We start from the raw sequence: 24,558 nt of genomic DNA, 5'->3' as shown, positions 1-24,558 counted from the left end.
TCGGTTCACGATCTGCCGTCTTTGCAATCGGGTGATATGAACTTCTCGGAGTGGTTGGTGGATGTGGACTGAGCGGACTAGGGAATTCTTTTTAACGTTTCACCTTTTGGTTTGTTTTTGCGTCAGCGTTGCATTTGTATACTTGGGCGGCATTTCTGGCAGTTCTGGAGTGGCGATAAATAAGCGGTGTGGCATAACCCCATTTCAGTTCACTTTGTCGTGTAGGGTTATTTGTAAGAAGCAAAGCGTTGTTACGAATACAGTATCTGATCAGTGTCTCTTGTAGGGTGAAAGTGATATAATTTTTTCAGTAATGCGTTAAGTAGCGCCTCGACGCACAACACATGCGTAGGTCTGCTAATGCGCACAGATCGAGTACAGTCAAGATCCAAAGATCTCACTCGACTTCCGATATTTGTTATATGATGTGCGAGAAGCGTCCTCTTCTCCTCCATCTCTGCCACTACCCAAGAAACCGACGAACCCGCCGCACCGCACCCGCATACCCCATCCCCTCCAGCACCTTCCCTTCCATGACCCACGGTCCCTTCTCCACGCCCTCCAGCAGCCGCTCGTCACTAGCAAACCTCGCTCTATCCCCTAGGTCCCTTCGTCGCCGCGAAACTTGTGCATACGCATCTTCTGTGTAGCTCCACTCAGGCGTATCTGCGCATCCTGCTATCAGCATCGTCTTCTCCGGTTCGAGTGCGCCCAGGAGTGATTCGAAAGGGGGAGGGATAAGCAGGTGGAATGTGTGCGTCGTGGGGTCTATCCCACGAACTAACGCTGTGCAGACTGATCTGGTTGTCGTTGGGGACATGGTGGGTGGAAGGTGTGTCTCTCTATGCAGCGCGAAATACGGGATTTGTGATTTTGAGGTTCGAAGAGGGGTAGAGTAGGTGGGAGGAGAAGTGGTGGTTACGATATGTATGATGGACCCGTTTAAAGCATTGAGGAGTGTAGAGGGAGGTATTTCTCGGTCGAATAGGGGTAGGACGGCTAGGAAGTCCTGTACGCGTGAGGGGGTGTCTCTGTAGCTGAATGTCCATGGGGCAAGGGTTGAGAGAGGGGTGGAGGCATATATCGGGTGATTGTAGGTTGTCGAGAAGCTCGTGAGGTGAAAATAGGTTGCCATTTGCATTGCCCTGAACTCCGTGGCGCTTCGCACGGGAGGAATCGGAGGAAACTGTGCGGCTAGCTCGTGCAGCTTGGAGTGGATTTTCCGTGAGTGAAGTTGCAAGGAGTGTAGCTTTGCGGCGGTGTCTTCGTCAATGGATTTATTGTCACCGAAATGTACCATATGGTCTGGTTTCGTACTCGTGAGGAGTCTTTGGATGAGGGGAAAGTGTGATCTGTAGAGTGATCCAGGCGTATTTATGATCAAAGGGAGTTTTGGACCATCAAAGCGTAGGTTCTGGTACGTCTGGAAGAGGTGTTCGGCGCAGGTGGTGAAGTAGGCTTCATGATTGGTGAGGTCTTGATGAGGAATTGCGTGCGCTGCTATCGTCTCGTTGCCGTTCGAACGATTAATGATAGCAGCGGGATGGGTAAAAGCAGGCCCCAAATTAAGCTCTCTTACGATGGTCAAAGAGATCTGGCCATGGGGCGTATACTCAGGGGAGCTGGGGTCAAGATCCAGGTAGCAGACGGCGGGGATGGGCCTGGCTGTCTTGCCAAAGCCGGTGACATAGCGGTTCAGCAACCTTTTGGCGAATGTCGACTTGCCAGACGTTGAGCTACCGACAATGAAGGTGGCAGATGCGGCGGTGGAGATGTCGTCTATTGTGCGAAGCCAGTCTTCTGGTGCGAGTTCTGGAACAAGAGGCCGTTTGAGGGGATCATCATCGGATTCTGTAACCTGGTGAAGGTTAATAATGCTCTTTTAAGACATTACGAATGACCTACTCCAGTGAAAGATCTACCATTATCATTCTCTGCATTCCCGCCCCAGATATTGGCGAAGAGCGGATTGATATCTGCAAATGGCGTTGGCTCCAGACAACTCCGAAGCTGCACATGGTTTGTGCGATCTAAACCCCTGATCTTCATGATTGGGTTTGTAGAACACGCGAAAATACGGTACTCTCTTTCCCTCTCTTGGCTTCCTATCGACTTGGCACCCAGATTAGCGCCAATGATGTTTACCGCCCCTTTTAGAACCTTGACGTCGAAGTGACCAACGAAAGAAGCGGTAGAATGTTTGTCCAGTACAATAGTTAGTTCCCGGGGACTATCAGAGAGAACGTTGGTCTTAGTCTTGCGCCACGTGCTAAGCTTGAAGTTTTGCGGAATAAGACAGTTGTCTTCTGAATCTGATTCTGCAGCTTCGGATGCTGTGGACCCAGCAAGTGGACTGGGTGGTGGCTCTTGTAGGCCATCCGTAGCAGAAATTGGAGCCGCTGCTTTCTCGGCTTTTAATCTTGCGGCTGCAATGGCGCTCATTGGCTTTGGTGCGCCAGTTAGAGGTGCTACAAGAGTGAGTTCATTGAATCAGAATGAGTTTTTTCGAGGCTCATATCTACCTTTGGCTTGTAGCTTTCCCTCAGGCATCTCGTTTCTCTTTCTCTTTCCCGTCATTATGATTGTTGTGAAGCAATGTTCAGGCATTTCGGACACTCGTGCAGTGACACTGGAACTGATGTATCTTAGCACACTAGTGACGAAGTTGGGTAAGCGCGTCCCGCACTCAGGGCGGCCTGGTACGGCAGAACGCGCCGATTGGCGACGCGAGAACTTTTTTGAAGTCGTCGCGGCAGCTCCAATCCCAACTTGCGCTTGTAAGAATACCACCTCCGCCATGAGCAAACCTCGGAAAACCCCCGTGCCGCTCCCAGGCTCCAAGACGAAAACATCCATAACAGCCCCCAGCTCCAAGAAAACGCCTATACCCGTACCTACATCCAAGACTCCGAAGAGCAAGACCCAACTAAGCAACGAGCTTGTTAATGATAGCGACGACTCTTCAGATGAGGCCATAGAACAACTCAACGCGACACAACAGAAGGCGCCAATCAATATCGCAGTGCATAGACCGAAGGCGAATGGCGTAGCTAAATCATCGCAGGAAGCGAAGACGAAGCAGAAAGATACCCCAAAGAAAGCGAAGAAGGACGCTCCGGTTTCAAAGAACCCTGCGCCGAAACAAATAACGATGGAAGAAGAGGCCGCCTCCAGCAGCTCGGAAGAGAGCAGCGACGATGCGGAAACAGATATAAAGCAAGCGCAGCAGCGGGAGGCGCAAAGGAAGGACGATAGTGACAGTAGCTCAGAAGATACGAGTGATGAATCGGAGGAAGAGGGAGCTCCAGCAGCACAGCGTACGGAGACTCGACTAGCGCAATCACAATCTCAGACCGTTACATTCCAACAAGCGCGACCTTATATTCCCCCGGAAGACTTCAAGGCTGCATCTACAGAGCGAGCAGCTTCCTCGGCCAATGCAAACATATTCAAGAACCTCAACGGGAAGCAGCTATGGCACATCACAGCACCGGAAGATGTATCGCTTAAGGACCTCACAAGATTGGTAATGGACAAGGCACAGCATGGCAAGGCTGTACTCGATTACAAAGGCACAAGCTACGGTTTCTCGCCGGCAGAAGTGGGCACGGGCGAGCGGGAAGTCATGATCCCTGTTGCAAATGGCTACAAAGCAGGTCAGTCGATGTCAGTTTTTCCCATTTTGTATGATCTAACATCTAATTAGTACCTACGAAAATCGTTCAGAGCTTCAACATGCAGCAGGTCATCAACCTGCCAAAGTTGACGTCACGACAAGCCGATCAGAACACCGGTTCGGAAGCCGCCGCATCAATAACAGCGTCGACTATCCGAGCTGTGAAGCCCCAGGTCAAAGGCCTCAAGATGCGCTTCTTCCCCTCTGGTTTTGAGGACTCTGCACCAACAACATTAGGTGATTCGGACGACGAGGACCGCGTGCCAGTGCCTGCTGGCCTAGGTGTACCCGAAGGATTCGACCCACCAACGAGAAAGGAGAAGAAGCGGAAGCACGATCAGAATAACGCAGGCGAGGATGCGGAATCGTCTACGAAGAAGCACAAAAAGCATAGGTCAGCCGAAGAGCAGCAACAGAGAATTGAAAAGAAGGCCAAGAAGGAGAAGAAGAAGGAGAAGAAGAAGGAGAAGAAGTCGAAGTCCTGAAGATAGTTTTAAGGAAAAGCGGAGTAAGTTTTTGTTTGTTCTCCAATATGATCGGCGGTAATGGGTGCTGTTCTATGGCTCTTATGTCCATCATCGCCCAGCGCGGAGGACACCAGCTGAACTTTGGCTGAAACATTGAAAACACATATCGTGGAACAACTATGTATCAACATTGAGATATGAATACCCAAGGCAGGCCTTACGATTAGGCTACTGCAAGTTCACATGAACCTACTATTCTCGGACGATACTGCTCGTGTGCAAAGTAAACATTTCCCTGTTATTACCTTGAGCTCTTCTCTTCGGGGCCCGCGCACACCGTTCACGTGCACAGAATCAAAAGAATCGGACACAAACCTGGGCATGTTGGATGAGTGAGCAAATGGAACATAATCGCAGAGAAATTTCACGCATTAGGCTAGCGTGTTCGCGAGTTGTGATGACATCGTGTAATGGATTTCGTACAGCGTGAATTGTGACGCACTTCTCGCACGTCGCTCCTTTCAACACCGTAGCCTTCTTGTATGATTTCGTTCGCGATGAAGTCGCAACCCATAATACACCTATGCTTAGTGCCGCATATGTTGTATCGACCAGCCTTCACATCGCAATGCCGCCGTCCACTATCCTACGCGTGCACTGCGCGCCCCTCAAACGAGTCTCAATCCTACAACCATCCCCGATATACATCATTACGCAATGTGCATGCCACTTGCCCTCACATACGCCTCGCCTCGCACACCGCAACCGCCCGCAAACCCGCGCTACCTCAGTGCTCCGCAGCGCCTACCCAGGCCACTGTTCCAGCGAAGACCAAGACGACGCGCTTCACGGTTCCCGTGCCACAAGTACGTGCAAAGCTGAATCCACCCCCGGAAACCTACGCCCCCGAACTACACCTGCCACCCCGTGGCCATGAGGCCTACGTGAAGTACCTCTGGCGCTGTGGCAAATCGTACATCAGCTTCTACAAGCAGGGCGTATCCAACGTGCGGAAAACGCTCAAAATCGCAAAACTTCTACGTGCAAAAGCATCTTCACAGGCAAAATCCAAGCACGAATGGCACACGGTCCTCACGCGCGCGGAATGGCAGATCGTGAGGCGGAGTGGAAATGACCGATTACGGTTACCGGCATTTGCCGCACTATTGTTGGTTTTTTGGGGAGTGGTTGCCGCTGCTGGTCGTGTACCTTACACCTGTGGTGCCGGAACCCTGCCGGATTCCAGCGCAGGTTGAGCGGAAGCTTACCTCGATGGAGAAGCGGAGGTCAGAGAGAGAACGCCGGCTTGCGATTGATGCTGCGAGACTCGTAGCGCGAGACCGGAAACCTGGGGCTACAAATCCTGGAGTAATAAGGCCTCAGGCGGTGAAGCTGGAGGAACTGGATAAAGCGGATTTATACACGCTGTTGAGCCTGGATGTGCGTTTTGGAACCCAACCGAGGGTGTGGGATTGGCTGTTTATGACGCCGCCAAACGCGTTGCTGAGGTGGGGTTTGAGGAATAGGATAGCATATTTGCAGAAGGATGACTGGGCTATTCGGAGAGATGGTGGATTTCAGGCGTTGGATGCGAAGGAGGTGGAGAGGGCTTGTGTTGAGCGGGGCATCAGGGTGCTGGGGAAGAAGGAGGGCGATCTGAGGAAGGAATTGGCTGGGTGGTTTGAAGGATGAGACGAGGCAGAGAATGTACGATATGGACAAGAGGTAGGGACGGAGTACTGCTGTTCGCCACACTGTGTAGTGAGGGGAGTTAAAGGCATAGAGGGGGAAAGGGAAAGTATAGATGGGTTTTAGACCTGTGTGAGTACATGCACATATATGCACACATGTATCGAATGCGTCGCCCTGGATGGCCCCCATTGGCACTAATTCAGACGGGGTCTCGATATATAGATCCACCCTTTACGTGGCTACAGAGTTACTTACACACACCTGCAGCTCCCACTGCACTAGATGTATGGTGATCTATTATGGAGCATTTCTTCTGCGTCGAAGGGATGTAGAATGTGCATGTGGTCCGCTGTCCTCGCCGCCATAACACATCCGCGGCGTAAAGATAGGGCGGTTGAGACAACCACAGTATCTTTACATAAACCTCTTACGCTTGATAACGTGGCGTATCATCCATGTATGACTACTCTTCTCCAAAGCGCGATTAGGTTGATGATATTAGTACCAACTGCGATTGATCCTAAACTTGGTGCCCTCCAAGACCCATGGCCATTAGCTAATGTGGAGCCCTGTCCTCTAGAAACACCATCAAGCCCACCAAATGGAGCACACTTTCTCTATCAAGAATCCACACTCAACACTCAAATGTGCTCCGGTGCAAGTTTGCACTTCTTACACCTCTCACGAGACAAAAGTACATCTGTGTATATATAGACTGTGGTCCTTGTCGTAAACCGACATACCAAAGACTTATTTATCAGGGCTGAAACGCTCTAGCTGACCACAAGTATAGCATCCGTGCTGTTTTTTGGTATTAAGGGGAGCAGCATAACCAATATCGTCGTCATGCATCCCGATGTCGGACCCTCTGGCTTCAATTTCGGCAACAATCGCTACATATGGAGCGCCTACCTTTTTCGCAAAAGAAGAGAGTTGAAGCAAAATGGTGCTCATCTTCCTGTGCTTACAAAAATCTCAGCAACTCCACGCATACGAGTTGTGCCTGGAAGGACCTCTTTCCCACTCGAAGATCCAGAATCAAATCATGATAGGCTCCAGATATGTGAGGAGTGGCCTTGAGCTGATTAATCAACATGTCAAAGAGAGGTATGGTGTCGTATGCTGGGCAGATTGAAATTGTAAGCTTTGCGTAAGACGGAGAGGGCTTGTGGAAGGTGTTACGAAAGCGAAACCCTGTCCAATTATGTATAGAGCAGGCGAGAGTCGAGACATGCCTTGTCATGTCCCTACCACTAACAGCAGCATCGGAGAGGGGTTCGTAGAATGGTGATGATGGTAGCCAGCACGCATCAATGGAGAACGCTTCAACTCCGCGTACTATGTCCGACTCATCCGTCTAATAATTTCAGACCTCATACCATTCATGTGTCTTCCCATATCGATGTATATTCAATATTTCAACTCTCCAGCGACCTCTTCAATGGCTTTGAACAATCCCTCCACCGTCCCCCTCCTAGTGTTTCCATTCACCACCACCCTGAAGAATTTGCCCTTTTCTCCAGGCGCGTAGTCGATCATAAACCCCCTCGCAATGAGCCTCTGTGCCACTTCGCTCGTCACCTTTCCATTCATCTCCTTATCCCCCAACTTCCCATCTCGCGCCCAGTAAAAGCACACTTGTAGACAAGGTAACGGCTCCGGACTCACAGACACGAAGTTCGGCGACTCCTTGACGAGCGAAAGTAGATAGTCTGCCGCGTCGTACGCTCTTTCTACTAGGTCCGAGTAATGTTGTTGGCCATAGTAGGAGAGGGAGAGGAAGAATTTGAGGGAATCCGCGCGCCGCCCACACTGCGGTGTCAGATCCGCCAGGTCGTAAACATCGTTCACGCTATCACCTGCATTGTGGAATAAGTAGCCCGCGGGCAGGGTCATTGCTGCCCAAAATTGCCGTAGATCTTTGGCGAGAAGGAAGGACGACGTCATGGGCACACCGAGCATCTTATGCGGGTTCACCGCGATGGAATCAGCCAACTCTACTCCCTGCAGTCTCGTCTGCGCGATATGAGAGTTGAAAATCACGGAGCCGCCCCAGCTTCCGTCGATGTGCAACCAGAGATTGTGCTGCTTGGCTATGGTGTTAATGGCAGGGAACGGGTCGAACGACCCCAGCACGGTAGTCCCAGCCGTCGCATTGACGAAGAACGGCGTTTCGCCCCTATCCTTACTCTCTTTTATCAGACGTTCCAATTCCTCCGGTCTCATCCTGCCCTCGGCATCTACAGGGACACCGACGACATTCTTGCTTCCCAGACCAAACATCTGCGCGGCCTTTTCCAGGGAATAATGCCCATGCGCACTCGTAAATAGCGTGAAGCGGTAGTTTCCATTTCCATTCTCCTTAGTTTCGGGGTACAGGGTGTTTCTCGCAATGACAATGGCAGAGCTGTTCGACGCGGAACCGCCAGGTTGACTGATGCCTCCGCAGTGCGGGGAGGTGTAGCCGAAGAGGTGGGCAAGGTGCTTGGTGGTGAGTTTTTCGATGAGGGTGAGGACGGGAGAGACTTGGTAGACGTGTGCCTGTCATCCGCACATCAAATCAATGCAAGTTAGGGTTGGGAGGAGAACGCACGTTCGTGTTCAGCGTAGCGAGGAGCAGTTCCGAGACGAGCCCAACCTGTCCCCCATCAGCACTGTCGGTGAATGCTATGTCCGCCTACGGCCGTAGGCTCTCTGGAGAACGCATACCGCATTCGTACTCGCGTACAGCTTATCCAGAAACCCCTGGTCCCACGTGTTCACGCTATACTTTAAGACCTTCTCCACAATCTGCACTAACCCGGCTTTCCCTCCTGCTTGCTCCGGGATGTTCAATTTTAGAATTTGTTCAAGTTTCTTGGGTGGGTGATGTTCGACAAGTGCGGTTCTGGGTCCTCCGCCGGAAATGGCGAGACCGTGACCGGTGTGCTTGGTGGCGGCGTCTTCGTCTGCGGAGCGGATGAATGGGATGATCAACTCTTCCACGGCTGAGAGAAGCTGCAGTAGAATCAATGACGGAATTGACTATGATTATTGGAAGGATGCGGGATACCTCTTTGACCTCGTCCGCGCGATTAAGCGGGGCCTCGGTTCCGTTAGTTTGACCAGTCATACTTGGAAAGCTGGTCAATGAGAGAAACGAAGAGCGAAAGGAGAAGAAAGAAGAACAGGCTTTCACAAGCAAGATATAACGTGGGTGCAAGGCAACATGGAGATGTCGACATCATCTTAAATATTTCCTCACTGAAGTACTGCCGGCAGAAAAGCTCACCGCCGAACCAAGGTGTGTCTAGATCGAATCAAAGGCCGTCCTAAGTGCCCACAAGAACGCCCCCATGACTGCAACGATGCATTAGGGTTTAGAAGTGTAAAACAACGCCAAATTCACGTGAGCATTCAGTGCGCCGCAACGCTAGCTTTTGCTTTTTCTTTTCCTTTGCTGCTGCTGCTGTCGTGCCTCTCGTGTTTCTTATCCTTTCTGCTTTCTTTCTTTGCCTCTTTAGCGTCTCTCTTTGCTTTTTCAGATTCCAATTTTGCCTTGGCCGCCTGCGACTCGGCCCATTTCTTGCGTGCGAGTTCAATTGCTGAGAGGTGGCCGCCAGTTTTACGGCCTTGAGACGGCGGGGTAATCTCGCCATTGCTCTCGGGGAAGGACTGGAAACCATCGTTTCCTGCGGTGTATCGGGCTTGCTTCACCCAATCTGCCCGACGGCGCCTGTACAAATCCATACGCCAGTTCCGCCATACCGCGCGACCGACGTGGGACTCGCGAAGCGCCGCCTCATTTTCTGCAAGTTCCTCCGCGATGCGCTCGCGGATGAAGGCGAGGCCGGCCGTGCCCTCCCAAATGGAGTCAATCACGTGCGATCCAGCAGGGTCCAAAGCCAGTTCACCAACATGCCCATAGAATTGCTGTATAACCTTTCTTCTAAAGATCACAGACGCGTTCGGAGATACCAACGCGGCCTGCAATGTTCGCGATGCTGCCGGATCGCGAGCTACTCGCAGGGTCATGTAGTCGCCCAACTTGGTGAAAGAGTCGAATATTAGGTTTCCAAGAGGTCCATCTACCGTCATCATCGTCTGGGCGAGTAGAGATCCATGAACTTTATCTGGCTGAGGGTGCTCATGTTTTGAAGTCGACTTGCCATCGTCAGAAGAAGCTTCGCCAAGCTTAAGAAGACGCGTAATCTCGAACCCACTAGAGCCGCTGTATGCAGCTTTAAGCTGTGCTGCGATGGGAACCGTATCTACTCCTCGCGCGACGCAGCGTTCGATCAGTGTCTTGATGATGGCAGTTCGGTTGCGCTCGACCAAGTTCGGGATCTGCTCGATAGTCTGGCGCGAAGCTTCCTCGAGGTCATCCTTGCTGAGCCGTTCAAGGATACGACCAGCGACGTATCCGGCAATTTCGTTTCGTGCGAGACTGCCCATGCGCTGCTGGAAAAACTGTCTATAGATGGATTTGAAAAGCTTTCCGGGCGCATTTTCAATGATCGTTTCCAGCAACCTGGAACCCACAGCGTCGTACACGAGACCGTTGATAAAGGATGCGCTGGGAGTGTCTTCCTTGATGGGATCGTCCGGGAGCAATTTGCGAATGATGGAGTTCTCGTCCTTCGCTTTGACTTTGCCAAACAGAGTGAGTTCGAGCTTCAGCATAAGTTGCAGGGTCGGATTGCCAGTGGGGTGCGTCGCAAGCATTTGAAGATAGTTGGTGTCCAGGTTCGCAACACTGTCGTTGATGACCTTTTGTAGAGCGTCCATGAATGACTGCGGCACCTTTCTCTCGCCCAAAATCAATTCTTCCTTCTCTGCAACAAAAACCCCGACCTTCTCCTTCTTTTTGCTATGTAAGGTCGACTTGTTGCCTTGTTTTTCCAGCGGGGTACCGGAAAGCACGACGAGCAGTACACGCAGGACATGGGATGCAAAGCGTTCGGTGATGAGGTAGCCCAGATATCCTTCCAGCTCGTCCAGGGTGAACAGAAATAGATTCTCCATAGAAACGACGACGTCGTTCGGGTCGGAGGAAGGTGGGGTAATGAGATGGGGTTTCATGACTTCCTGAGTGACGACAGGTGCGGCTTGTATGAAGAGGGCTTCGCAGCAGTGCGACGCGAAGCGGTGCTGGACGAGGTGAACGAAACTGTACATGTCAGCACGGGAACAGCAAGCGCATACAACGAGTGCACTTACTGGCCGTTGAACTTCTGAAACAGATCCTTGAGCTGTTTTGGAGTAGACATCAAGATCAGGCGCTCCATCAAGCGCGAGCAGGACTGGCTGTTGGCAAGTTTCAGTTCCTTGCCATCCGCCTCTTTGTACACGCTCTCGATGAACAGGTTGCGCTCGTCGGGCCCGTCGAACTGGTTGAGTTCTAGCATCTCGTCTGCACGCTTGAAATACTCCTGCTCGTCGTCGTCGAGCATGCCGTAGAAGGGCATGGCGCCCGGGCGCGTGACACCATCGATAGCTTCATCCTGGAACGGCTCCTCGTCTTCCTGGGGCGCGGTTTCATCGTCGTCGACGCTCTTTCTGCGGCGCTTGGTGGCACCTTCTCCCTCTTCGTGGTCGCGCTTGCGCTTCTTTTCGTCGGCGCGACGACCGCGCTTCCTGAATTCCTTGGGCATGGTCGAAGGTGCAGTGGCGGAGGATGGGGCTGGCGGAAAAAAAATAAAAGGACCCAAGCAACGCTCGGCTATCTGAGATGCGGGGATGCCAGATCGGAAGCCAGGGGCGCCAACCTTGCAAGAGGGACCGCGCCGGCTTTTATGTCGGACAGGCGGGCATCAGGGAGCGCACGACTGGGGGCTGGGTGTGCAGCGACAGGCCCTCTGCGCTGTGAGCGGCACAGGGCAGGGCGACGATTAACACGCTTTTCGGGCAGTGGCCTGAGACTGTTTGCCACGAAGGTGCTAAAGCGGGCTAGCAGAGCTGCAGCGACACTGGCAGCCACTGCGCCTGTGCGCGCTTCCCAGATCGATCGGCGGAAATGGCCGCTGCTTGCAACCCCCACGCCAGCTTTTGGTAGCCCTGGATCGCAGCTTGTCCCTGGGTCTGCGTGGCCATCGGGTGCTGCTACCTGTGAGGGACGCGATGCGGGTATCACGGAAAACGGGCTTGACTGGGCTGGGGGGATGTCTGAACACAGACCGTGCATGGAGGCAAGCGTGTGCCAAAGAGGTGAGGCCTGTCGACGTACATCAGACTCTGTGAAGAATCAATCATGGGCTCAGTTATAACGAGCGCTCCTTGCAATTGGACGACTACATATCTTGAGCGCAGTCTCCTCGGATTGCACCCGTAGAGCACTTCATCTTCACTCTACTGCTGTCTATGTACTATTTACGTACACTGTAGATACGTCACCAGCTACGAATTGCCGTCTTAGCGCTTTACGTACAAGTGCATCGGAAAGCACTGGAAAGAAGTCGACACACCTAGATATATGTATATCTGGATTGTGCTTACGTACTTCCTGACGCAGCGCGTAGTGCTGTCCCGGTTGGCCTACTGGCTGCCTGCCGAGCCACACGCGCCGAGGCGAAGACTCAGGCCAGGTGAGCCGCCTGCAACCCCACGCTAGGCCACCGTAGCCCGAGCTCTGCGAATGCCATTGTGCATAGAACCGTCTTGTGGCCCTACCGACTACTATCGTGGCAATGGACGACCAGATCCGCGTGGCCGACTACCTCGACGACAAGTTGCAGACGCCCCAGGACCTCGACTCGCTCGACCAGCTGCTGCACAACATCCACGCCCAGCACGGCCTGCTCAAGCAGCAGCTGCACGACGCCCAGCGCGACCTCCACGACGCAAAGCAGGCTCAGCACCACCACCACCATGAGCTACAGAACCGCGCCCGCGCCTTTCGTACTGACCAGGCCGACATTGACCGCAGGCTGCTCGTCGTCGCCGCCTCGGACACCAGCGACAACGCCGTGCCCCGCTTCGAACGGGTGCTCGACACGCTCCGGCGCCTCGACGTGGCCAACGCATACGTAGAGCTGTTGCACGAGGTTGACGTGCTCCGGTAGGACACACCTGTGTGCATCCCAAGCACATCCAGCTGACAAGCCCAGCACCGAAGCGCAATCGCAGCTGCAGACGTCTAACGAGGCCGCCCTCGCTCCCTACAAGCAGCTGCGCTCCCTCCACACCCGCTTGATCCGCCTGCAAGATGAAGCCGAGGGTGCTGCCCCGCAACTGCTGTATCACGTAGACCAGATCACCCAGGCCCTACGGTCCAAGATCCTAGATGCCTTCTCCGCCGATCTCGACAAAGTGCTCAAGAAGATCAAGTGGCCAACACCAAAAGCCACAATAGACAGCGGGCTGCAACAGGACTGGGACATGGCTGTGCTGAAGCTGCTCGACCTGCAGATGCCCGAGTTGGATGGCGTGCAGTATTCCCAGGGCGAGGCGAGCAAGATCAAGCTCCCTGCAGTGCTCTTCCCGTACCAGGTGCTGGTCCAGCCCCTGGAAATGCGCTTTCGCTACCACTTTGACGGTGACAAAGCTACAAACCGCATTGATAGGCCCGAATATTTTCTCTCCCACATCACCACCCTGCTGAACGACTACAGCGACTTTGTTGTTGATTATGTGCAGCCCAATCTACTCAAACAATTTCGTGGCACTGATCTTGCGCTCAACTACGTCTACATCGATGCAATGTCTGCCTTCATCACCGCGCTACTCCCCATGCTGAGGTCTAAAATCGGCGCCCTCCTTCCGAAAGTGGCGTCTCAACCCCAGCTGCTGAGCCACCTCATGCACGAGCTCATGAACTTCGACAACACAATTAGAGAGGAATGGAGATACGACGGTGGTTACGGCGTGGAGGGGTGGAAAGGCCTGTCATGGGAATTCCTTGTCCAGGGTGACTGGTTTGGGCGGTGGCTGCAGGTTGAGAAAGACTGTATGGACATTTCGATACTCGCATTCGCATCGGAGACTGACTTTCGCACAGTTGCCTTGGCCCGTTATCAAAGTATTGTCGAGGCCCCAGACTTTGGGGATCTGGACTACGAGAGTGTCGATCCCAAAGCCACAAAACCCACCAAGGGAGCAATCCGCGTCAATGACTTGCTTGAAACAATCACAGGTAGGGATTGCCACGTAAATTACTGACAGCTCAACACTGATCAGCATTGCAGACCGTTACAGACCCTTGACTTCGTTCACCCAAAAATTAAGATTCTTGATGGATATTCAGATTACCATTTTCGACAAGCTTGAAGAGCGGCTTCGCGGCAACCTGGAAGCCTATCTAACTCTGACGACGTCCTTAGGTCGTGCAATGGGCGGTGTTTCCAAACAAGAGCAGGACAGGCTGCTGGGTACAGAAGGCCTCGAAAGGCTCTGTAAGACATACGGTAGTGCAGACTACCTTGAACGAGCAATGCGAGATTGGAGCGACGACCTGGTAGGTTGCCGACATAGTGGCAGATCAACAAGCCGAGCTAACTGACTCCACAGTTCTTCCTCGACATATGGGACGAGCTGCAAGATCGTGCTCGCCGAGCCAATAACATTGGTGCCATGTCTGTCGCCGATGTAGCAGAACGCACGTCAAAAGCCGTAGGCGGGGATAGCGACGGTGGCGCGCTCTTCGACGAAATCGCCGCGGCATACTCGCGTCTCCGCATCCGGAGCGAAAAGATCATTACCGACACCCTCAATAGTAACGTGCGCGAGGCGCTACGAGCCTATCGACACATGTAAGTTCCCAAAGCGGTAATTTCAGCGTTCCCTGTCCGTCCGTATGTTTACTTTTTGCTCTCGCACCAGCAACCCCTGGGCGACGCTTTCCGCATCGAGCACCACGCTCTCCAGCACTGCAGAGCTCGACCCACTCGTTACCTATCTGACCACTACGCTGGGATTCCTGTCCCGCGCGCTCGCTCCCGCTCCACTGCGCCGCATCGCGAGAGGCGCCCTCGCTACCGTGAGCTCCACCGTCTGGGACAACGTCGTCAGCCGACACCGCTTCTCGACCGCGGGCGCTGCACAGCTCTCATCTGATCTTCACGCCATATGTCGCGTTGTCGATAAAGCGGTTGGACCGGGCGTTGCTGAGGCCGGACTGCGTCGATGCCTTGAAGGTGCCCAGCTTCTCAATCTGCCCATTAAGGGTGGCAACTCGCAGGTGAAATCGTCCGATGAAACGGGTGATGTTGGCGAGGACTGGGAAGCCTGGGGTGCAGACGATGACGGCGAGGCGCCAAAAGAAACGGGTGGTGGTACAGAAGCCGAGGGTGGCGCTGAGCTTGGCGGGCAGCTCGGACTTTGGGAGGTCGAAAAGAGGTTGTTTGCTGATAATCAGAGTGCGAGAGTGGTTCTCGATGATTTGGGCTTGGAGGTGCTGAGTGAAAGCGAGGGCCGGGCTGTGCTCGGGCGAAGGGTGGAACTCGCCGGATAGACAGAGAACGGACGGGCGTTGGTGGCTTGATCTGCGGTTACACACACCGGTGAGCAAGGCACTATTATGGACAACAGTATAGACTATACCTATTGCATAGATGCCTTCGAGTGCATACATTCTCTGTGCGCAGAAAGCTCAACCCAGAGCACTTGGTGACTGTATGTGCATCTGAGCCCGAAGTTTTCCAATTCGACATGTATCCCAGACACCACTCCTCGATCTCACACAAGCCTTCCGCGGCGCGCCAACTTCGTGTCACCAGAATTCGTTGTGAGATGTGCACATACCGGGCTGGCTAGGAACTTCTACACTGTACACTGTCTAACCATGCTGTACGTTCCGCATACCTGTGTGCGTGTTCACTTCTGGGCGCGGCCGGATCCGTATCAAAGACTACGTCTCTTCCATCTGATTGAATTCTTCTTCGTCCTCGTGCAGCTTTGCCCACTCTGCGGCGTCCATGACTCAAGACATGGCGCATATGAACTAAAATTACCACAATCATTCATCATGAGATTCGCATGTGGTTTTTAGCACGTATTTGTCCAGATCTAGATGGCCGTACAACGGGCTCGTATGCAGCCGAGGCAGGCTATGGGAAGGGAAACGGATGATCGTACGGCACTGGTGTCGTCTGCGTGTCAACCTGGCTGCCTGGATGCCTGGATGTCTGGATGTCTGGATGGCTCTCTGCTTGCCGGCTTGGACCATCGTGTTCTACGTTCTTTCCCTCATCTTCTTCTATATCAGCCTCGCCCTCTTCCTATCGTCAGCCCTTGCCAACTGAGTTGATAGATATAGCCAAGCTCTCATCAATCATCTCAGCTTCTTGCTCGTCCGGAGGCTACAAAGACAATTTTCTCCTAGCCTTCGGCGAAAGCGTCCCAAGTACTCTGTACTGGCTGCGCAAGGCCTCCCAGCACCCAACCATATTCACCTGCGGATCCAAGTCACTACCTGTATTTCCTTTTTTCTCGGCTCATGGTGCGCACAGCATTGACTACACTGGTCATTTTCGTGCCCAGATGTGCACTGTAAGTGGGATGGGGCGGGAACACCAAAGGCGGTGTCTATACCCGGATAGATAGTAGGGACAGAATGGGTGCTTCTACCTCAACGATCGGTACGATGCACTGGAGAACATCCTTGCAATGAATATCTGCCACTTGATCGAGTGACAGCAGCAACGAGAAGCGGTGCAGGTTTAACGTAATTCCATTCCATATCGTAAAATGGTATAACCGAAATATTACTACATCCAGCCATTCATGCGTACAAAGGTAGGTCTAATCTTCGTATGCCAACTGTCATCTAGCCTCGACCATATCCCAGGTCGATGCTCTTGATCCGGATGTTGCCCATCTTCAGACCCGGATTTCGTGTTCTCGTCAGGTTTCTGATCAGGTGCGACTTCGGCCCGAGTCCCAGCGTCCACCGTCTTAGTTGGAGAACTTGTCGGGAACGTTCTTGCCAGTGGCTTTTTCGAACATGTTGCGTGCGCCATCGGTCTGTCATGATATCAGCGCTTGCTCTTCTGTGCCATGTATGAAGCGAAAACATACGATCTTCTCATTCACGCCACGGTTCTTCTCGGTGTTCTGTCCCCACGAGCCGCCAAACTTCTTCTCAGCAGCGTCGAGGCCCTTGTCGAGGTAGTCTTTCTGGCCGGCGGCGGCGTTGTTGTTGGTGTTGGAGTTCATTTTGACGTCTGTTTTGATCGACGATCGGAATGATTATGTGCAAAGCGGGATAGGAAAATAGTGATGTGATGATCACAAGATGTGGTTGTATAAGGCTATGATGGGCGGGAGCGACGGGATGTTTATATACCCTGGGAGTTGGCAGACAAAGCAGGCACGGCTCGTGCTATCAACGGCCAGACGCCGGCGGTGATGCCATGGCAGCCAGTAGGACGCCATGGTCACAATCCGAGAAACTTGGCTCGAAGCCACTGGGAAGCTTATCGCTGACGTCGAATGCAAGGGCACGCTTAATGCTCCGCTACACAGCTCCGCTATAGCTGACGTCCGTCGTGGGTGTCCTGTGCCGAAAGAGGATGCAGTGACGTCGGAGGTGCGGGCACGCAGGGCTGTGTGACGTCATTGCATCGAGCCCATCGAGGACCCTGCCAAGATCGGGACACGGGCCCGATGGCGGTGACGCAGGAAGGAAACTGTGGGGTGCGAGTTGCGGGGCGAGAGACATGTGGATTTTGGCGGTGTTCAAGCACGATTGCACGTCCTTCCTTCATGGTGGGTCTACGATCAACTCTACCCTCTCTGTCTCCTGTCGAAAGAGGGGTGGGGTTGAAGAGCAGCAAGTCATAGTCGTTGGAAAGGGGCAGAGTAGAGTGCAGAGAGAAACAATGAGAGAATATGTTGCCCACGAGATGAACAGCTTCTCCGAACGCCTGTGATTGCCTATGCTTGCGATAGGTACGACTCGAATAGAGCTACCTTCCATCTGTCCACATCAATCAACATCTCCGAATCAGCCTCGAAAAAGTAATTCGCTGGGTTCGCGAAGATACACGTAGTCAAACGGCCATGCATTCGTTCGACGCCTCAGGCTTGCACGCTAGTCCTGCGTCCACCGTTTGCTTGCCTTGCCTGCCCAATGCAGACGGCTGCCTTGCACCAACACCTTTCGTGCCAGCCTGTCACCGACTTCCGCTCTTTCCAACCATCTTCGCTGCTGTCTTCTCTCCCGGTGCGAATCATCATCCGTCAAGCCAGTCCAATCCCTTTCTGAATGAAGCACTCCCTTCGCCGAGAGAGGGGAAAATGCACCATGATGAACGCATATCACAACATCACAAGCATACCGCACACCCGAGTGAACACACTCATGATATTTCTACTCATCATAACATGCTTTCCACCCGTACTCATCAATCGCATCTCTAAGATGCCACAGCCTCCGACGACACGAAGACTGGCAACCGAGGGTATCTCAACGGGTATAAAGTCAAGCTATATGCTGGGAAACCCGCAGCACGGAAAGAAAAGCGGCCGTTGAACTGTTAACACAGAAACCAACAGGAACCCACCAAGAGAGCAGGCTAGCAAGCACCCAATCTACCCCATGACGCCAATGTCAAAAGCAAAACGGAAACCCACAAATCGCTGGAACGCACGACGATAAACTAACCATGACAAGGGAATATAGTATACAGTCAAGAACGTAAAGCAGAGCAAGGCGTCTCAGCACCCCCACACTGCATTCTCTCCTCGGAGTCTGGACGGAAATTGTACTAAGCAGAAGGCAGCTGCCCAAACTGGTTGATCAGTGAATGCAGCAGTCCGCAGAAGATGCCATGCAACCACACGAAGAAGTCTTCCATGCCCACAATCTCAACCAGATTCTTGGCCTTCATCACCTCGCTAGAAATCCGCGGGTACCCATCCGGATCGACCTTCTTGGCAGACAGAAAGGAAGAGACGGGTGTGATGTTGCGGGCAGCAGGAGAGCTTGCAACTGAAGAGACGGGACGGTCTTTGACGGGAGAGGTTTGGAAAAAGGGAAGCGAGGAGGCCGAGGTACCGAATGGTGGGGTGTATGGCACGGCGGTGGCAGGCCGGGATTGCACGGCAGTATCCTTTTCGAGGACCTTGTCGGCGAGGGCAACGATACGGTTGGCGATGGATTCGAAGACTTCGGTGATCTTGACCATGGCCTTTGTGGCTCGAAGTCCGTCACGGCCGGCCATGGCGATGAGAGCGTATGTCCGCATTGCCCCACGGGCACGGGGATCCCGTAACCGGAATACGTATGCGATGGTGTATCCGGCGTGCGAGTCGCCGAAGAACATCGGTCCAGCGGCTTTGCCCATGGGCAGAGTCTCGGTGGACAGCGTGCGAATGCAGGTTCGTCGGAGCAAAGAGTAGGCTGCAGGCGACTGTGGCTGACTGGTGGAGACGTAACTAAGCGTATGGGTGTGCATACCCCGCGAATACATGGGTGAGGCGGGGACCGAGTCCGGGAACATCTGGGAACGGTTGCTGTCGAAAGACTTGGAGTGCTCGGTGTCGGAGGCATCCGACGATGTGGAACTACTCATATCGTCACATGCGCTGGAGCTACGGACTGGGAAGTTGTGCGAGGTTCGTAGCACGGGGCTTCCATTTCGGCCGCGGCCATCTTTGGACGGGCTTCCCGGGGCTCCGTCTGGGATTCTGGCGCTGACCTTCTTCGGGACGATGATCTGGCAATTGTCGCATACATCATTGTCAGTGCTGTACGTGCTGCTCGGTCTCCTGCCGCCGAAGCTGCTATCAGAGGTAGGAAGACTGGGAAAGTAAGGGTTATGTGAAGGTGACCTTGGGCTGGTAGGCGGAGTCTCCAGCGGTGACGTGAGCTGTGGTATCCGGCTGCCCAGCTTGAGGGTCGTGGGAGGCTGTTCATAAAGGCCATTGCACGAGATATGAGGATGCGGCTCTTCGGAAGGTGGCGTCACGCATGGGTTGCAGGAGCCGCATGGCGAGGGAGAGGCTTGTGTGCAGATGATAGATGTGGGACCGTGGACCTCGCAGAAGTGTGCGAGCGAGATCTGAAGCCGTGTCAGTGGTCGGGTCAGGGAGGTCAGACGGCACGGGGGCACTCGATGAGAGGTACCGGCGGCGCGGCTTGGGCTGGGATGTGGGAGGGAACGGGTGGTAAACTCACCGTAAAGTCCATGTTTCCTCCTCTATGTTCGCTCTACGGGCTCATGGTGTGCAGGCGGGCGCGGAGGTGGGTCGTGTGCGTGGGTGGCTCAGCTGACAGCACGCCCGGGAGGAGCGTAGTTGGCGCGCGGAATGCTGTGGTGTGCTACGGCTTGTCGCTGTGAGTGGTGAATATGCGAATATGGTCGCCAGGCACGGGTCCACAGGTCTCAGGCGTTGCAGAGGTGGCGATGTCGCGTGCGCGGGTGCGGTGGTGGTGTGGAGTATACGTAGTCACAGGCGCAGGCGCAGGCGCGAACGTCGGTCGGTACAGCGTGCCGAGGTGGTGGTCGCAGGGCGGCTTCACGAAGGAGAAATGTGGCTATACACAGTTTTTCGAGGAAGGAATACAGCGTTGGAGGGCGGGCGAGGGATTTAGATGGGCATATGGGGTCGGCAGCAATTAGAGCGGCGCGGAGAGACGATGGTGAGTAGACTAGGCAGGGGTTAACATGGCGGTGAATCGTCGCCGTCCCCATTGGAAGACTCCAGAGGCTGCCGTGCAACGACGGCGCTTTGACATGTGGGAACGCATACAGAGCCGGGCGCACGGCCGCATGTACTCGAGTACTGTGTACTGTGTACTGTCCTGTGCTTTGCGACTTTGCGATGAGCTCTCTCGGTTTGGGCTGCCATGAGACGTTACGCCAGGCACAGCGCGGCCAAGTTGCGACCAGCCAGGCTGCCCGCGGCGTCTCTCCGGGCGGCGCTCCTCGCACGACCTGCATTCTCGCTCTCGCAACGAACCGCCAATGACGCAGCACCCGCTCGCTGCATTCTTCCGCATCCTCGATGAGGCTACACACTGCTGCTTCCGGACCGAGATCATCAGGGTGAATGCAATATTGCGGTTCAGCAGAGCCCCTTGATTGCCGCCCAACGTCATGTTTCGCAGCACCGCGGCACCTGCCTCGATCGAGCCCCCCTCAGCGCGCCCTTCCGCGTCCCATCCGGCAGCGGAAGCGCACCTCATGCTCGACAACGAAGTCGGCGAAAGCGCTGGACTAGAATGGTAGGTTACCAGCAATGCATTCCTCTTTTCCGCTACGAACGCTCCAGACGCGCCGCCGCGTGGGAGCAAGAGTGGGGTCGCTGGTCTCCGTCTTCGCAAGCCGATGAATAACCCAGTGGTTCTGCAGGGTCTGGGAGGATTCCTTCTGCCCTCTTCGATGCCGTGGGCACGCCCGCGTGGTGCGCACATTTCGTTTGGGCGCTGTTGGTCCCACAGGCACTTTGACGCTGTTGCCGCTGACCAGGATTCTGGTCGCTGTTGGTGGACCCGTAGCCGGAACATCAGAAAAGCAGTCCACGCCACACACAGCAACATTCGCACAGACCTTTTTGAGCTGACACTAACAGCAGTCCAGCCCTGTTAAGCCATTGGTAACAGGTAGACAGCGCCTTCGGGCTCTAGGCGCAGACCAGAACGCACCCGCACCAGGTCATCGTGCGCAGCAATCGACTACCCGGGTACCCCAGTTGCATACATCTGTTTGAGAAACGTGCAAGGTTGCGCAACATCTGACACACGTAAAATTGCCATAGATGCAGCTGCATGAAGACAGACGTGGCTTGTATGAGATCTAGGTGCATATGTCAAACGCTTTGCGAGGTGCCACGGTATCTGCATGGGCTCCGCATTGGGTGATTTCTCCTGTTGATCATCTATATGCGGGTACGAGTTACCTACGGCGGATTCTACTGTGTATTCTACATGTCGTTGCCACCTCCATCGTCGGAATCATCTTCGTCTGGAGGACGACCGCGAAGGATGTCGTACCCCATGAGCTCGTTGAGGAAGTTCCGCGAAGCCACAACGTCCTCGTACCCATCTTTCTCGTGCTGCGTGAACTCCATGCTTTGTGCGCTCATGCCCTCTACGATGAGCGGCGTCCAGATCTGGTCCAGCTGCGTTATACCAATACTGCTGCACGGGATGTCGTCCAACAGCGCATGCGACGTGACGCCCACGTCTCTCCAGTGTTCTCGCCATCGGACGTTTTCGTGCGGCGACAGACGAGTGATGAAGGAATGCAGCAGCCGTCTTCGCTCGCTGTAGTTCTGGCAGGCAAGCAGTTTCGCAACCGCGCCAACACCCCCAAGAATCAACACAAAGGCAATGTCTTCTACACACGCCGGCTTGCCGTGCCAGCCACGGAACACCTTTTCCACAGATCCAGCATACGTGGGTGGCCGCAGCTTCCGCATGAGTACCTGCAGGATGAAGCAGAACATGTAGAAGAAGTGCAAGCGCAAGGGCCGATCGAGTTTCTTCAGTATCTTCCGTTCCTGGTTCGTGATACCGGGTGTCGTACAGATATCATAACCAATGTGAGAGCGCGGGCGGATGCGGCCAAGATCCCGCTCTAATAGAATGCGTCGGTGCTCTTCCAGAAAGTATCCTACACCGAACACAAGCGGTATCATCTTCTCGTACACGGAAGCCCACATCTGCTTTTGACGCTGGTTGGTGTGCCGAAGCGTGTCTTTCAGCACAAAGGTAGCAAGCTCCCGAGTCAACCGTATGGAAGCGATGTGTCGTCGCCGCATGGCCACTATGTGGGATGAGCTCTTATCTTGTGTACTACATGTTTCGGTCACTCACAAAGGTATTGCAAATGGGCCTCATTAGTCCTTGGGGGTGGATAGAGTCGGGTGTGAAGCGTTCCCATCTTGTGCTTGACCCAGAAGCGGACCAAAGCTGGACCGCATGCTGTGACGAGTTCGTTCAGTGCTCGCGACGCCCTACGAAGGGCCAGTATATCCGCGACGAAGAGTTCGCACAATATCTGCACAAGCAACTCGTTCGGAAGCAGCAGCAGTGCCCTATACAACGGACTAGAAGACGGATCAGCATGCGCAGTTCAAGCGAGCCCAAGTTGCATACCTTCCATTCTGCGCTGATTGCGCCCCCAACCCGCTCCGCCTGACGCTTCGGAAGGAAGCAACAAGCTTGTGCTGGAAGCTCTCCGCCGCCCGTCCAAAGCTCAAACTCTTTCTTCCCCAGGGTCTGTCTCTGTCTCCACCGATGACCAGCGCCCGCCCGTTGCCCATCGGAGAGCTAGTCCTTTTCGCTCGCTATGCAGTGCAAGCTCGGTATGCCGGAACTGGCCGATCAGGAACCGTCAAACGATGCAGCGCTATGCCTCCGCCGCTCGCAAGGCATGTTAGCAGCCGCTGGCAGCCAGAGTCGCACGGCGGCAGACGACACGAGAAGGGAGAAGAAAAGGAGCAGCGACAGGCTCCGCACGCATGCCGCGGACTTCACGTCTCGGCTGGCATGGGACGGCATGGCTACGCCTGTCGGTAACAAGCCGTGCTCTGGAAGCATGCCATGCATCTGGCGGGACCGACCTGCCCGCTTGCCACGAGGGAAATCTGAAACGCCGTGGCAGCTTTGCCGAACGCGGCGCTAAAAATACCACATCCCCTGTATCGCCCATCATGCCCATGCCCAGCGGATCCGGAAGTCGGCTGCTTTGTGTGGGCCATGTGGCTTTGTCGTCGTGCCTATGCGACCTGTACGATTGCGCGCTGCGTGCGACTGGCACCTCGGAAATGCTGTGCTCTCTGTGACTGGCACAGGGCGAAGCGAAACCTCCTGTCGTCGCGTCCGAATATGCACTTCGTGTCTCTCCCCGAATCCACACGTCTTCTCTCCTACAGCAGACTTCAACTGCGGAGAAAGGGAAGTTGCGAGATAGAGGACACGGCCTAGTCACGATGGGGCAAAATAGTCCTTGACCCCACGTCGACAGCTGCAGCGCTGGGCGCATCGTGACATCAGCAACATGTCGTGTATATATATATACATATACACAGATGGTGTACTCACAAGGTTGTACAAGTACCCCAGCACACTTGCACAGCATGGTGGCCCAACCCATCGTCCTCTCCGCCCGCGATATCCAAAACATGCCCGAGGAGGGCTTCTTGGACGGATCGACAGGCGGCAATGTTACCTGGAAGACGCTGCTGTCGTCGTCGAGAACCTCCAGCGACACCTTGACGTCTGGGCTTGCGAGATGCGCCGCCAAGGGAGGCCAATTGAAGTGTCATCGGCATGCGCATGCGGAGATCTACCACGTTGTACAAGGCCATGGTACTGTGACCATCGACGGAAAACAGCAAGAGGTTGGGAAGGGCGACGTTGTTTTCATTCCAGGGAACTCGGAGCATGGCATAAGAAACGACCATCAAGAAGAGGATTTGGTGTGGCTGTATGTTTTTGCGGCGGATAAGTTCGAGGACGTGGTGTATCGTTTTAGTGAGGACGCGACCAAGGCGAAGCTTTAGACTATACAGTGGGAATACCTGGATGTTGAAGTCACGTAATTGAAGCGTATTGTGGCTCTGTGGGCGGACAAGGCTCTTGCCTTGTTCAAGGTCTGTGGAAGTCGCCCCTTAACTTTGATCTGAGCACTGACCTCGACTTAGAATCCATCTAGAAAGTATCTCTGTATTGAATGAAGTCTATCCATTGCTATACCCAGAGAGACCATCTATCACTGCACCCAGAAGGAAGGTTCATCGCCGTACCAAAGAAACCATTTGTCCTTCCACCCGACCATAGATCCTCAACTTGTAGTT

At 54.1% G+C, this 24,558-nt stretch overlaps 9 protein-coding genes across 9 annotated transcripts; 3 read left to right on the top strand and 6 right to left on the bottom strand.

Annotated features, from left to right (window-relative positions):
• Positions 1-463: 463 nt before the first annotated feature.
• GRC3 (Polynucleotide 5'-hydroxyl-kinase grc3) lies at positions 464-2,577 on the bottom strand (the record flags this gene model as incomplete). Its single annotated transcript, XM_056218335.1, has 3 exons — positions 464-1,858; positions 1,906-2,468; positions 2,523-2,577. 3 exons carry the CDS (start codon positions 2,575-2,577, stop codon positions 464-466), a joined length of 2,013 nt encoding a protein of 670 aa, XP_056067600.1.
• Positions 2,578-2,797: 220 nt separating this feature from the next.
• On the top strand, positions 2,798-4,161 carry N0V89_009583 (uncharacterized protein; the record flags this gene model as incomplete). Its single annotated transcript, XM_056218334.1, has 2 exons — positions 2,798-3,656; positions 3,707-4,161. The coding sequence occupies 2 exons, from the start codon at positions 2,798-2,800 to the stop codon at positions 4,159-4,161; spliced, it is 1,314 nt and encodes a 437-aa protein (XP_056067599.1).
• Positions 4,162-7,245: 3,084 nt separating this feature from the next.
• GAD2 (Glutamate decarboxylase 2) lies at positions 7,246-8,947 on the bottom strand (the record flags this gene model as incomplete). The annotated part of the gene is made up of 4 exons (XM_056218333.1): positions 7,246-8,376; positions 8,429-8,473; positions 8,545-8,832; positions 8,888-8,947. 4 exons carry the CDS (start codon positions 8,945-8,947, stop codon positions 7,246-7,248), a joined length of 1,524 nt encoding a protein of 507 aa, XP_056067598.1.
• Positions 8,948-9,231: 284 nt separating this feature from the next.
• On the bottom strand, positions 9,232-11,468 carry NOP9 (Nucleolar protein 9; the record flags this gene model as incomplete). The annotated part of the gene is made up of 2 exons (XM_056218332.1): positions 9,232-10,984; positions 11,035-11,468. The coding sequence occupies 2 exons, from the start codon at positions 11,466-11,468 to the stop codon at positions 9,232-9,234; spliced, it is 2,187 nt and encodes a 728-aa protein (XP_056067597.1).
• A 1,032-nt stretch (positions 11,469-12,500) lies between these two features.
• On the top strand, positions 12,501-15,262 carry N0V89_009580 (uncharacterized protein; the record flags this gene model as incomplete). The annotated part of the gene is made up of 6 exons (XM_056218331.1): positions 12,501-12,871; positions 12,921-13,759; positions 13,811-13,945; positions 13,998-14,266; positions 14,320-14,561; positions 14,632-15,262. The coding sequence occupies 6 exons, from the start codon at positions 12,501-12,503 to the stop codon at positions 15,260-15,262; spliced, it is 2,487 nt and encodes an 828-aa protein (XP_056067596.1).
• A 1,442-nt stretch (positions 15,263-16,704) lies between these two features.
• On the bottom strand, positions 16,705-16,965 carry N0V89_009579 (uncharacterized protein; the record flags this gene model as incomplete). The annotated part of the gene is made up of 2 exons (XM_056218330.1): positions 16,705-16,773; positions 16,828-16,965. The coding sequence occupies 2 exons, from the start codon at positions 16,963-16,965 to the stop codon at positions 16,705-16,707; spliced, it is 207 nt and encodes a 68-aa protein (XP_056067595.1).
• A 1,553-nt stretch (positions 16,966-18,518) lies between these two features.
• On the bottom strand, positions 18,519-19,492 carry N0V89_009578 (uncharacterized protein; the record flags this gene model as incomplete). The annotated part of the gene is made up of 2 exons (XM_056218329.1): positions 18,519-19,446; positions 19,488-19,492. The coding sequence occupies 2 exons, from the start codon at positions 19,490-19,492 to the stop codon at positions 18,519-18,521; spliced, it is 933 nt and encodes a 310-aa protein (XP_056067594.1).
• Positions 19,493-21,678: 2,186 nt separating this feature from the next.
• On the bottom strand, positions 21,679-23,022 carry N0V89_009577 (uncharacterized protein; the record flags this gene model as incomplete). Its single annotated transcript, XM_056218328.1, has 3 exons — positions 21,679-22,523; positions 22,574-22,806; positions 22,856-23,022. 3 exons carry the CDS (start codon positions 23,020-23,022, stop codon positions 21,679-21,681), a joined length of 1,245 nt encoding a protein of 414 aa, XP_056067593.1.
• A 737-nt stretch (positions 23,023-23,759) lies between these two features.
• On the top strand, positions 23,760-24,264 carry N0V89_009576 (uncharacterized protein; the record flags this gene model as incomplete). The annotated part of the gene is made up of 2 exons (XM_056218327.1): positions 23,760-23,764; positions 23,838-24,264. The coding sequence occupies 2 exons, from the start codon at positions 23,760-23,762 to the stop codon at positions 24,262-24,264; spliced, it is 432 nt and encodes a 143-aa protein (XP_056067592.1).
• Between the last annotated feature and the right edge of the window lie 294 nt (positions 24,265-24,558).

Source organism: Didymosphaeria variabile (genome assembly GCF_027946475.1).
Source record: "Didymosphaeria variabile strain IMI 356815 chromosome Unknown scaffold_7, whole genome shotgun sequence".
Classification (NCBI taxonomy): Eukaryota; Fungi; Ascomycota; class Dothideomycetes; order Pleosporales; family Didymosphaeriaceae; genus Didymosphaeria; species Didymosphaeria variabile.
Note: the sequence above shows the minus strand (reverse complement) of the source record. Positions and strands in the feature narration are given on the sequence as shown.